Source organism: Brassica napus, chromosome C7, assembly GCF_020379485.1.
Source record: "Brassica napus cultivar Da-Ae chromosome C7, Da-Ae, whole genome shotgun sequence".
NCBI classification, from domain to species: Eukaryota; Viridiplantae; Streptophyta; class Magnoliopsida; order Brassicales; family Brassicaceae; genus Brassica; species Brassica napus.
In genome coordinates, this window is record NC_063450.1 from 30,937,903 (window position 1) to 30,950,970 (window position 13,068).

The 13,068-nt window shown below is 35.2% G+C and overlaps 2 protein-coding genes across 2 annotated transcripts; one reads left to right on the forward strand and one right to left on the reverse strand.

The window, feature by feature from the left end:
• Window positions 1-294: 294 nt before the first annotated feature.
• LOC106357585 (probable inactive histone-lysine N-methyltransferase SUVR2) lies at window positions 295-4,273 on the forward strand. Its single transcript, XM_013797266.3, has 11 exons — window positions 295-541; window positions 744-936; window positions 1,035-1,091; window positions 1,201-1,242; window positions 1,327-1,600; window positions 1,716-2,920; window positions 3,054-3,307; window positions 3,456-3,522; window positions 3,604-3,654; window positions 3,781-3,877; window positions 3,987-4,273. Exons 2-11 carry the CDS (start codon window positions 754-756, stop codon window positions 4,013-4,015), a joined length of 2,259 nt encoding a protein of 752 aa, XP_013652720.1. The 5' UTR covers window positions 295-541; window positions 744-753; the 3' UTR covers window positions 4,016-4,273.
• A 63-nt stretch (window positions 4,274-4,336) lies between these two features.
• On the reverse strand, window positions 4,337-6,309 carry LOC106357586 (glutathionyl-hydroquinone reductase YqjG). Its single transcript, XM_013797267.3, has 3 exons — window positions 5,171-6,309; window positions 4,849-5,098; window positions 4,337-4,764 (listed from the first exon to the last, which is right to left on the reverse strand). Exons 1-3 carry the CDS (start codon window positions 6,133-6,135, stop codon window positions 4,579-4,581), a joined length of 1,401 nt encoding a protein of 466 aa, XP_013652721.2. The 5' UTR covers window positions 6,136-6,309; the 3' UTR covers window positions 4,337-4,578.
• Window positions 6,310-13,068: the final 6,759 nt, after the last annotated feature.

The window sequence follows — 13,068 nt, forward strand, 5'->3', positions numbered from 1 at the left end:
GTTCCTTTGGTCAGCTAAATAAAAATGCTGTTTTAAAATATGTTGCTATATATAGGACTATAGATAGTTTGAAGAGATTATATTCTTGTATTTCTCGGGTAGAGATAGTTAGAGATATGTTTTACAAATTTATAACTTTAAATTGGGAGTTTACCGTTTATAAAGAGAGGTTTTCCATTTGATAAAAAAAGAGAGAGAGGTTTTCCATAGGAATCTCAACGGACACTATTTGTCCAGGCCCATTTGGCTCGACCCAATTAAGCTCGGCCTATCACGAGGAGGAGAGAATAAACCAGAGAGAGAGAGAGAGAGGGTCACAGACTCACAGCCAGCCAGCACTAGGCGCACTGTAGCTAAACGAGAGCACCTGGCATACTCAGTTCTCGCGTGTGCTCACGCGCCGACGCAAAACTCATCGGCCGCCGCTGGCATTGCCTCTACAGCCGTTCTCGTTCGTTTTCCACCGGCCACGGGTTCTCTACCAAGCAGTCAAAACCCTCGCCTTCCAGCTTGCACTAAACCCTAACCCTCTCCACATTTCGTAAGTTTTTGTTAAATTCGGGCGATCGTCTTTTATTTTGAGTATCCGAAAACAAAATTTTTGTGGTCTTGAAAAGAAAAATCGTTTTTAGGGTTTCGTTGTGGGGGTTATACTTAGTTTATGTGTTTAGCTCTGTCTTTAGCTTTTGTTTCTTTAGTAAGTTTAGAAGTTACAATTTCTCTAACTTTGTGTGTTGTTGCAGAAACTAAACAATGGCACCAAATGCGCATATCAAAAAAGCAATTACAGCTATGAAGGCTCTTGGAATAGAGGAAGCGCAGATAAAGCCCGTCTTGAAAAACCTTCTCGTCCTTTACGATAAGAAGTGGGACTTGATAGCCGAGGACAACTACAGGGCACTCGCTGATGCTATCTTCGAGACCCAAGAGACTCAGGTCTCTTTCTTCCCACTTTTGATTCACTCATTGTTTCTTTCTCTCTACTTATATATCTCACCTTGACATTCTATATATTAATTTATAACACATGAAAGGCCATTGAAGAGAAAAAAGGAAAGGAGAAGAAGGCCAACGACGAAGCTGAAGGCAGCGTATGTTCTTTCCTCACAATCTACCCTTTTTTTTAGTTCAAAGACTGTATTTTTTTTAATCTTTGTATTTCTTATCATTGTTCGCTTTGTTGTTGATCAAATCTTTCAGGCTGCAGAAGTTGACAGAGGAAAGAGGAAGGCGAATGAAGAAGTATGCAAACTGAATATCTTTTTTTTTTTTGTTAGAGTAATGTTTCTTCATGTTCTTGCATTTATTCAGTTTCTGTCATTTCAGTCTGACGATGAAGATGCCTTGGATGAGCCCGAACGCCCTTTAAAGAGGCTGCGGCGCAGAGGTGGGGAAGTTGTCTCTACTTCGGCTTCAAACAGTCCCAGCTTGGGCAGTCCCTGTTTAAATGAGACTACAACTCATCATGACCAAGAAACTGCGCTTGTCTCATTGCCATTTCATCCCAAGCCAACCGAAAATGACCCTGATGCTGCTGGTGCGCTCGTTATGCCAAAAGGCGAGCCCTTTACAGATATTCCTTCCACTTCTACTCATCAAGGTACTTCTTGATTAATTACGAACGACTAACTAAATCTTCCTTTCATTGCTTATATTTGTTGTGATGAAGCTATTTATTTCTAAACTGATACGTGTCTTGTATGTTATCTCTTCAGATTCCTTAGAAAATGGGAACTCTCCAGCTCCCATGCCTGAGACGGAGGAAACAAATGGACGTGTGGAAGAGCCGCATGGGTCAACAGCAGCTACTGTCGACGTTCCTACAACAACTATTAAGAGTGCTAGTGAGCACACGGTGGCTACAACCCCAGAAGGATCTTCAACACTTGAATTAGCTTCTTCTGCAACCGGTCAAGTGAAGATTAATCTGAGTTTTGCTCCTGCAACTGGAGGATCCAGTCTGCATGCACCTTCTATGGATGAACTACGAAGAGCAATGGAGGATGTGTGTCTCCGGCAATACAAAATCCTTGACCCTAACTTTTCTGTAACTCGTTTTCTGAACGACATCGCTAGCTCCTACCTGGAACTGGCTACGAAGGCAGAACAACCAGCCAACCAGTCTCCAGAAAACTTGCCGTCTCTTACCACAAATGTTGACGCATTGAAGAAATCTGCAGCAGCGATGGCTTTTACTGCTGAGGGCCGTAATGACCTGGCAGCAAAGGTGATGAAATCAGCCAACCAATCGCCAGAAAGCTTGCGAACGACGAAGGTTGATGTATTAAGCAAATCTGCCACTGCAACTACGGCTAATACTTCTACGGACAGAAATGGTCATGTGCGTGACGATGAAAACAGTGGAGTTGGTGAATCCACGGGTTTGGTGGTTGTTCCCGAGTGCCATATTTCTGCGGATGAGTTAAGAATGATCAGCAGCGTCATTGACATCACTTTTGGAAAAGAAACTGTTGAGATTCCTTGGGTGAATGAAGTCAATTCCAAGGTCCCTTCACCTTTTCGATACATGACCCAAAGCCTTGTGTATCTAGATGCTGAAGTGAAGTTTTCACTTGGGAACATCAAGGACCAATGCTGCTCCTCTTGTTGTGGAGATTGCTTGTCTCCAGCAATGGCATGCAGTTGTGCAACTGCGCCTGGTGGCTTTGCATACACAAAAGATGGCCTCCTGCAGAATGATTTCCTGGAAGAGTGTATCTCCGAGGCCCGTAATCCGCAGAAACAGGTGGTGCAGTATTGCAAAGAATGTCCATTAGAGATTGCCAAAAACGAGGAGACTTTGGAACCGTGCAAGGGACATCTAAAGAGGAAGGCCATCAGAGAATGTTGGATCAATTGCGGCTGTACTAAGAAGTGTGGCAACCAAGTCGTCCAGCATGGCCTTCACACTAAGCTGCAGGTTCTTCATTCACCTTACCAAATTTATTTTGCTAAGTGGTTCTGATTATAACACCTAACAGAATTGATTATACTTTGTTTATGCATATCAGAAAAATCTGAACAAAACAATTTACTTTCACTCCTTGAATCAGGTGTTTTTCACGTCCAATGGGAGAGGTTGGGGACTTAGGACTCTAGAAAAGCTGCCGAAGGGAGCATTTGTCTGTGAGCTTGCTGGAGAGATATTGACCATTTCAGAGTTGGTCCAACGCAGCAGCTCGGAGAAACTTACTTCTCCGGTAATACTGGATGCACACTGGGGTTCTGAAGAAGTCTCAGGTGTCAACAGAGCTCTTTGTCTTGACGGAACGCACTACGGAAATATCTCCAGGTTTATCAATCACAGGTACAAGGATTTTTTACGAGTACAACTTCTTTAAATGAGTTTGAATCATTTGGTTTTGGCCATTTTCGAAATGACTAGCTTAGCTTTAGAAACTCGTTTGGTGAAGTTATAATTGGTTTTCTTCTCATTTCATTACTTCCCTGTTCAGATGCGTGGATGCAAATTTGATTGAGATTCCAGTTCATGTGGAGAATATGGACTTGCACTACTATCATGTATGAAACAATCCCTTGTCTCAGTTGTAATGTTGAAACTATAAAATGGGAAGCTAATCTGTGTTCTTTTTTTTTTCTCAGCTTGGGCTCTTCACAACAAGAGATATCGAGGCCATGGAGGAACTTACCTGGGTGTGTTAAAGTTTCTCCACCCACACTTGGACGGATTTGTTTTTTTAAGAAATTTTCACAAGTTCGGGTTCAAGTTATTCTTATTGTTTTGAATCTCTCTGAGAAGTGTTGGACTTAAATCTGCAGGATTATGGCGTGGAGTTCAACGATCAGGTGTATCCCACGCGTCCGTTCCATTGTCGATGTGGTAGCGAGTTCTGTCGGAACGTTAAGCGGAGCAGCAGTGAGTAATCTCTTTCCTTAGTTTGACTGTTAAATGTTTTCTTTGGGGTTCGATACATGAACTCTTTGACTTTTGTTGTAACTAACAATCAAATTCTCTGATGGTGCAGAAAGCAAGAAGTCGAAGAAGAGAGCATGAGAGCTCCCAGTGTTAGTTTTTGAAGATGTGTGATGGTCCAATCTCTCTTTTGTGAATGTATTGACAAAATTTCCCCAAAACTTTTGTTGTCAATCCGACAAAGCAAATATGCAAAAACGGTTGGTGGGTCCATCCATCTTAGGGGTTAGATTAATCGGAGGATGATGCTTTTGTCTTTAATATTTTGTGATAACAAGCTTTTGTGTATACCTTAACTTAGGTTCTAATGGTACCATATATAATCTCTCTGTTTTTATATGATCATGGCTTTGGTTTGACCTTAAAACATGTCTACTTCAATTCATGTTTTAGAAGAGACTCTTTAGTTAAAATGGCTACGACTTTGGTTTAACATTATAAACATGTCTTTATTAATACACAATTTATAAGAGAATACTGATAGTGATCTCAACTCGAAAGATGAGGCTCCCATTAAGAGTATTTGTCCAACGCCTCTCTCCTCTTCATGTACAGTTCTGATGTGATCCACAGTTCAGAACACAACCAGAGCTTTGATTTATTACAGATATATATACATCGACTAGGTACAGCTTTCCACCGCTTTAAACCGCATGCTGTGCTTCAACGGCTATACCCACCGAGTCTCTGTTATGAGGAATCAAGAGAGAATCTTGATCGCCAGATAAAGAAATGGCCGGTTGGATTCCACTTGCGTTTAGAGGAAACAGGGTTTTGTAGTACCCATCCATTATAGCAGGAATATCACAAGTGGCCGCAACACCAGGAATCTGTTCCAACAACAAACAAGAAACGCAGAATATGAAAACACACTAGTGAGCAAAGAAGACAGAGACCTGTTTTGGGGGACATACTTGGTAAATATCGCGCAAATAGCCGTAGAGATTTGGGTACTCAACGAGCTTTTTCTTGGTGCATTTGAATAGAATGTAGTAAACAGGATCAAAGCGAATGAGAGTTGTGAAGAGACATACATCAGCCAGTGTCAACCTTTCTCCACACAAGTACCTGTTACTACCTAAGTGATCTTCAATCTCATCTAAGGTACTAAAGACTTCGTTCACTGCTCGATCATACGCTTCTTGACTCTGCGCAAATCCACACCTTTCACACAAAGCCATAGACTTCAGCAGTGAACAAACACACATATTGCAACGTCAAGAAGAATACAATTACCTGTAAACGCCGTTGTTAACTTTAGGGTACACAATCTGATTCCAAGTTTCAATCTTTCCTTTCAATTCTGGTGGCGTGAGATCCAAGCTAGGGTTTTTGGCGAGTTCGTTTAGACCCGAATTGAAGAACTCGATGATATCGTAGCTTTCGTTACAGACAACATCTTTCTTCCTTGAATCCCACAACATCGGAACTGTGCATCTCCCCTCGTAACCACCGGTTCTCGATTTGTACACTTCCTTCAGATTCCTACACCGGTTCGCCTTATCCAAACCCGGGACAAGTTTATCCTTATCCCTTATCGGGATATTGTTATCCTTGAACTCCCACGAGCCGTCTTGACCCGGGGATGCGACTGAGACCGATACGGCGTCGTCTAAGCCCTTGAGAGCTCGCACGATTAGCGTTCGGTGAGCCCAGGGGCAAGGAAGACCGACGTAGAGATGGAGCTCCGAAGAAGCGGCGGAAGGGAATTGGGTCGGGTTGAGGCGGAATTGGGAAGTGGGTCGGGTGTATGACCCGGATGAGTCTGATGGAGCGAGCTGGGTCATCATGAGATGCCAGACGGTGGACCAGGCTGTTCGAGCGGTGGAGATGAGTAGACCCGGAGGGAGAGATGGGCCCCAGAGTAGCTTTGTGGCGGAGGTGAAGATGCTCGTCGTGGTCGTGGTCGTGGTGGGTTTTCGTGGCTGGTTGGACATTCTAACGCTGAAGCGGCGTGGCGTAGTTGTGTGAGACGGAAAGGTTAATTGCGCCGATGCGCAGCAAACGGACATGACTGAGCTTCCTTGTTCGGAACAATGCAAAACGTTGGTCTCTCGGCGAGACAAAGACAGACGAGCGACTCTAAACGTTGCGTTTGTAAAAGAAAGTAGGCCCGGTTTGACAAAAAGGATATCAGGCCCATTTACGTTTTCGGCCATGATAATTATAAAGTTTTGTTTTGTTTCTAATACAAAATACATATATATAGAAACTAGGATCGGCCCGTCGTACGGACGGGAAGTTATTATAAAAATTATTTTACATTAATTTATATTAACTTATGAAACATTTAAAATTATTATGTATTGAAAATAATATTATAAACAAAAAATAATGGAAATAATTCTGAGATCATATTGTTATTGTTAATAAATATTTTTGATTTGAATTAAAATGACAACAATTTTCATTATTCTCTATCGTCGAATAATACAATATTAACAAAAATAATTAAGAAAATGTAATAGTAGAAATATTCTTATTATTTCTATTTCAATTTGGCATAGTAAAAATATAAAGTTTATACAAATAATACTATATTTATTTTAAGAAGCTTCAAATATTTTAAAAACATTAACATAATTTTTTTTTCTAAAGAACCTACAGTCCAGTAAGTAAAGAGCCTTTGTATTGTTGTCAGTTTGTCACAGTATAAATCCGGCTAATCTGTAATAAAACACACAAATCATTATACAGAAAAGATAATGAAAATCAAATTCACGCTCCCTAGAAGTTAACTGAGTGTACCTGCCAACCAGCTTCTATGCTGTTAAGATACTTTCTGAATAAGTCAATGAGAATCCATATCTGCGAGAAGGTGAACTCGTACTGCTGCTGTATCTTTGGCTCCCACACATTTATAGTTACTTTAGTTCTATAGTATTTATTTTTTCCCTTCCACATAAGATATAGCATTCTACAGTTCCAAAAACCAAAACAAATAACAAATCTCAGATTAAGAAACCAGAAAAAAACTTTTAACTCTTCTGATGACCACTTTGGTTCATGAGGACATGTTCCTCAGATTTAGGAAACGGAAAACTTTTATACTTTTTCATGCCATATTTTTTGTTTGAACTTTCTCTCAAGACAACATCTTCCTCTGTCATGGTTCCTTCAGCACATTTACCATATCAATGACATAACTGAGGGATATGTATGTCCTTCTATTTTTGACTTCGTAAAGACACTTTGTTTTTATCAAAGAGTACCTCATTAGGATTCAATTTTTCAATTTTTTTTTTGAGATTATACAACCTTCTTCGTAAAGACAAATTATTTCAATACTAAGATATGTTTTAAAAACAAAATATCTTAGAATCAATAAAAAACATGTCAATTTCCCAGAAACTGAGCAACCTCACCTCTAAGGTGGAAGACCAACCCATAATTCAGATCAGCAAGTCGAACAGAGGAGTTAACTATTATAATGAGAAAATATCGAATGCTATTGGATTTGTGAGGATGATTTTCAAGAGATGAAACTTTACCTTTTTATAGGTGGAGATTCATTGCTAGGAAAAATGGATAAATCGAGATACAATGAATGAGAAATCATGGAAGCATTTATGAAGGTTGTTACGTAACGCTTCGGAAGATTACAACAGAAGACGAAAAGACGCAATTAAAGCTTGGCACAGAGGTTTTTTCACGTCGATTTGATTCACTCAATTCATCATATCTCCTCCATAGCTGGTGTAGATCGAAGAGGACACGAGCCTTAATTTTTGGTCACGCCATCGGGGAAGACAACCTCTCTCCGTTGGGCCAATTAAATGTTTAGAAGCCCATTAGCATGTGAACATACTAAACATAACTCGATTAAATGAAACGCAGAGTTTTACTTATCTGAACACGTGTCAGCTCCAGAACGCATGATTTTCTGACGTGGCATCCTAGGTGGCAGCATAGGAGAGAAGCAAACATATATATATATATATAGTTACTAATATTTCAATTTAAAGTTTGCGAGTATAAAATGAGATCATAGTGATTTTTTTTAAAACCAATACATTAGATTTTTTTTTAAATATATGTAAACGCTTACGCCATGATTGATCCGGACTCTTAGGATGGGGTTCTTAGTTTCTGCTATGAACCGTTTCTTAGCTTTTAACTAAGAAAAACTAAGAACCGTCTCTTAAATAAGAGATATAAGAGCCGATTTTTAGCCAAAAAATGTAAAACAAAAAGTGTCAAATCATGAGTTAAAAACCCCAAATTAAGAGCCCCAGTTAATCATGCTCTTATAACACATAAATATTTCCTACTTATTAAAAAACACTTTTGCACTCTATACGATTTCATTTTTGCATATCCGATTTCAATTCCATACAAAGACAATACCATAATAGTAGATATAATACATCACACTAAAAAGTCAAGATAGGCTCTTAAGAAAAAACTTAACTTGATAAAAAATATGATCTGACAAATAAGACTAGAAGAAAAATCTGTGATGAAGTTCATTCCAAAATTTGGTTGGATGATAAGAATACATTGATATTAGAATGATCTTGTTTCGCGTTTTTTACGATCGAAGTGCTTATCCATACAATAACAGGCTATATTCACATTCATTAGTTACACGATAAAAGTACCATTGCAAACAGAAGAAATTCATTTTGAAAAATTTACTCTATAACCTGTCGAATAATCTGTGATAACCGTTACAACAAAAGTCAGAGCAAAATAACCGTTTACAAAGGTTGGCTGGAAACGAAAATATCTCTGGAAACTTAGAAAAAAACAAGTAGAATGAAACCGTAATAGTAAAAACAAAGAAGAAAAGACTATTAAAGACAAGTTCCAGCTCTGGTATTCCAAAAGCCATTGGGCAAAGGCTAACAAAAAATCTTCTATTTTTTCTTCCCGAAGTTTTACTCTTATTTAATTAGAATTAGATAATTCAATACAACTTATGTGTTGTATTATAAATCTTAAACTCCAATTCAAAAATAGAAGTATGTGTGGATTATAGATTGGAAAACAAAATTCAGTCAATAATTATGAAGTTTCTTTATCCAAATGGTATCTTAATGATAATTAGTACAATCTAATCTTAAATATTGTGGGGGCACTTGTTAGGTAAATAATTTGATTACTTTTTTTTTTTGAGAAAAAAATAATTTGACTACTTCATATATAATCGAATGACAGTGATGATTTCCACTTTGGTTTTTAAGATTTTCATCTGCAAAAAGACTGAGATTTTAAAACTAATTTAAATATATTCTCACAATCCGGTTTTCATAAAATTGAACATATATTTTTTCATTAGGGAATTGGTCCAAACTCCACCAGTTTACAAAAAAAGAAAAAAAAAGAGCATAAATTTTTCATTCACATTAATTTCATTTAATTTGCCATTTATGGATTATAATGCCTATCAGCAACATCAAATTTTAAAGAATATGGACCATCTTATACTTATCAGCTTCGATTAAACGAAAACCATATGTTGAACAAAAAAAGTTACCATAATGGTTTTTTTGTTTTTTTTTTTGAATAAACAAAATTCAAAAGAATATCAACCGTAAATACCTTAAAAACAAGTCATAAGTAACTAAACTAAGGTTAATTATAGGCTCCGATTAGTCGTTAAATTTAGACTTTTGACTGTAGAGATTTTGACTTTAAAAGTTGTGATTGTTATTTACAATAATTTAAAAACTCTGATTGGTATTAAAAGCTGTTGAGGCTGTGATTATTATTTATAAAATTTATGAGTTATAAAAATCAAATTATCTTATCGCTAAATAAATTTTAAAATTTATTTTGTGATATAAATAATTTTTATAAGATTAAAATACAAAACCCTGAAAATAAAATAGATGATATATTATTTGACGTACCATGAAGAAGTTCCGAGAAATGAAAAGAAATGAAAAGGATTGTTCAATTTCTTTAATGGAATAATAAGCAAATTGGAACATTCTGCTATTTTTTCAGATGTTCAGGTTGTTGATTAGTAAACACAATTTTTTATAAACACAAGTTTTTGTTTTGCATCTCCAACTGGTTTATATGGCAAATCACAATTCTTTTGGTAGTTGTTTCGTATACACAATTGTTTTCACAATTGTTGCTAGAGGTAACTTTGCTAAAGTTTAATGGTGTTTTCCTTTGCTCTCTAGCATTAACAATGATAAAGTTGTATTGATGAAAATAAATCAGTTTACAAGAAGAAACATATAGGAGAAAGGGAATTTGGACTGCGTGACAATGAAAAAAACACTAATTTGTTACATAACCAATTTTCCTAGTACATCTACACAAAGTGTGTCTTTTATATAATAATGCAATTTTGTCTTTTTATATAACCGGTAAAACCTGCATCTAAAAAAAACTAATAATTATCACCTGCCAAAAGTAAGTAGTGGCTCTTCAATATTCACATGTTCCTTTTTTTTTGTGCACTACGTCTTCCTCCTTTGTAACTATTTTTGTTAACTTTCTACAGTGGATATGGTCTCACTCACATATTAGATCAAAACTACTGTCTGAATTCTTAGAGTATTTTGTGATCGAATTTTTTTTCTCAAAATCATAATTTCACCGATATGTATTATTCTGTTTATTTTGTTTCGTTCTATTTGGGTTTAAGTTTATATTTGAATTTGGGGTTTAAAATTGGGTTTAGAATATAGTGATTAAAATTTAGGGTTTAGTATTTGGAAGGTGGAGGTTGAAGTTGGGCTCAGCATTAATTAATTTATTTCATGCAAGCATAATCATTTCATAATTTCACTAAAATGTACTATACTATTTATTTTGTTCAATTCTATTTGAATATTTTGATATTTGGGTTAGGGTTTATATTTCTTTTTAGGGTTTAGTGATTAGTGTTTTAGGTTTAGTTTATTGAAGGTTTGGGTTAACGTTGTGGTAAGCATTACCTCATTCTTTGCAATCATAGATATTTTAAAATTTAAACAATATGTACTATGCTATTTCGTTTGCAACTATTTAATTTTAATAATGTTTCATATTATGTACTATTTGCATATATTGATCTATGGATTGGGTTTTGACCTTTTATGGTTTAGGGATTAGTGTTTTAGGGCTAGTTTATAGAAGGTTTGGGGTAAGCATTATCTATTTCTCTGCAATCAGATCTCACTTACAGATTAGCTCGACACCACCGCTTGAAAACTGGGAGTATTTTGTGAAAAAATTCTTGAAAAATCATAATTTCAATAATATGTATTATTCTATTTATTTTGTTCCATTCTATTTGGGTTTAAGATTTATATTTGAATTTAGTGTTTGTAACTTAAATGTATAACATTGCATTATGTCAAAATCATTGTCAATCACCTAACTTAGTGATCATGATTTAGGGTTTAGTATTTAGGAATTGAAGTTGATTTTAGTATTTAGTGGTTGTGAGTGGATTTAGAGTCCTATACTATTTCAGCGATATGAAATACACTTTTTTATTAAAAAGTTTTCTATGTCATCTATTCATTTAATTATCTATAGTTGACTAAATATGCGGTAAATAACGTCGTGACGTTGGTTTTTTATGGGATGCGTTATTAAATAGTACACATTCACTTATGTTCAAAACAAAAATACATCAACGTCATCCACCATACTCATATTTAACATGCTACTCACTACTATTAAAGATATAACCAGGTCAAATAGGTGTTAAATGTTAGTTTCTATATTATGTAAAAATCAATGACATCTATTTAATTTTTTTCTTCAAATATGGTTACTTCACAAATAAGCCCGAAGAAAAATGAATCTTAAAATAAAGAGAAAAGAGTAATTGTTAACTAAGCTATTTATTTTTTGTGATAGAAAATATATAAAAATGGATATGTGTTTCTATTTTAGGGAAATTTTATGTTTACCACTTTCATGCTACCACTTTTCATTTTTACCACCACTAAAGGGACATTTTCAAAAACACATTCTTCATTAAATGACAAAAGACAATTATGCTTTTGTTCTTTATAAATATTATATATATAATAAATAAATATTTAAATAAATAAAAAATCTAAAAAAATAAAAAATAATTTTTTAAATTTTTTCGAATTATACTGTTTCGAAATTCAAACCCTAAACCCTAAAACTCAACTCTAAACCCTAAACCATCAATCCTAAACCCTATATTTTTTTTAAATACGAACCCTAAACCCTGAAACATCTAAATCTAAACCCTAAACCCCGAAAAATCAACTCTAAGGTTTATGGTTTAGAGTTGATGTTTCGGAGTTTAGGGTTTATAGTTGATGTTTCGTGGTTTAGGGTTTAGAGTTGATGATTTAGGGTTTAGAGTTGGTGTTTTAAGATTTAGATTTGAAGGTTTAGGGTTTAGAGTTGATGATTTAGGGTTTAGAGTTGATTTTTTAAGTTTAGATTAGGTAACCGTATGTTTTTTTTTTTGTCAAGGTTAATCAAAGGGTTATAAATGTATTTTACTCTTCATTAAAGATAAGGGTAAAAATGGATAGTGTAAAGATGAACAATGATATTTTGAAAATGATACTTTTGGCAATTTGTTTTCTATTTTTTGGGAAGAAAAGAAAAAAAAAGAAAAGAAAAAGGAAAGAAAAGTTCTTTTTTTCCTCAAAGCTATGATTAGCCGGGTGTTAAAAAACAAATGGAAAACTTCAGAAAAAAAGAAGAACAAAACGGCTCTGATGACTTTAGACAAATAAAAGTTTGTAAAAACCTGATTGGAGAAAAATTGACTATGAGAACTGTTACGAACCATAAAGCCTCAACAGTTGTACTGCCAATTGGACCATACTTATACACCATCTTTTTTTTTTTTTTTTTTTTTTTTTTTTTTATACACCATCTTTCTCTTGTAGTTGTATGTTTTAGGATTCTTTACACGTTTGAAAGAACAATTTATAAATTTGTAACCATAACATTTCTTATATTAATATCTCTGTAGTTGGCTCTGTGTTTTTGTGTACAAATATAACCTATCTACATTTATTTTGATGGGTACGTGTAATCTAAGGAATGAAACATAGGAATGAAACATCAAATTTACACTGAAATTGACACAGTTTATATGTGAAACAAAACTTAAAAAATCTAAAAGTTTTAATTTGAAGAAATAGAGATGATTTCATATTAATAAATAAAAGCATAAAACATTGATA

What these genes read in the sequence shown, in the direction of transcription:
- LOC106357585 (XM_013797266.3), top strand. Translation starts at nt 754, where the DNA reads ATGGCACCAAATGCGCATATCAAAAAAGCAATTACAGCTATGAAGGCT. An exon ending in TCCAGGTTTATCAATCACAG is followed by an intron (nt 3,308 to 3,455) that starts GTACAAGGATTT and finishes TTCCCTGTTCAG; the next exon opens with ATGCGTGGATGCAAATTTGA. An exon ending in GAACGTTAAGCGGAGCAGCA is followed by an intron (nt 3,878 to 3,986) that starts GTGAGTAATCTC and finishes CTGATGGTGCAG; the next exon opens with AAAGCAAGAAGTCGAAGAAG.
- LOC106357586 (XM_013797267.3), bottom strand. Translation starts at nt 6,135, where the DNA reads ATGTATTTTGTATTAGAAACAAAACAAAACTTTATAATTATCATGGCC. An exon ending in GTTAACAACGGCGTTTACAG is followed by an intron (nt 5,099 to 5,170) that starts GTAATTGTATTC and finishes TTTGTGTGAAAG; the next exon opens with GTGTGGATTTGCGCAGAGTC. An exon ending in ATTTGCGCGATATTTACCAA is followed by an intron (nt 4,765 to 4,848) that starts GTATGTCCCCCA and finishes TTGTTGGAACAG; the next exon opens with ATTCCTGGTGTTGCGGCCAC.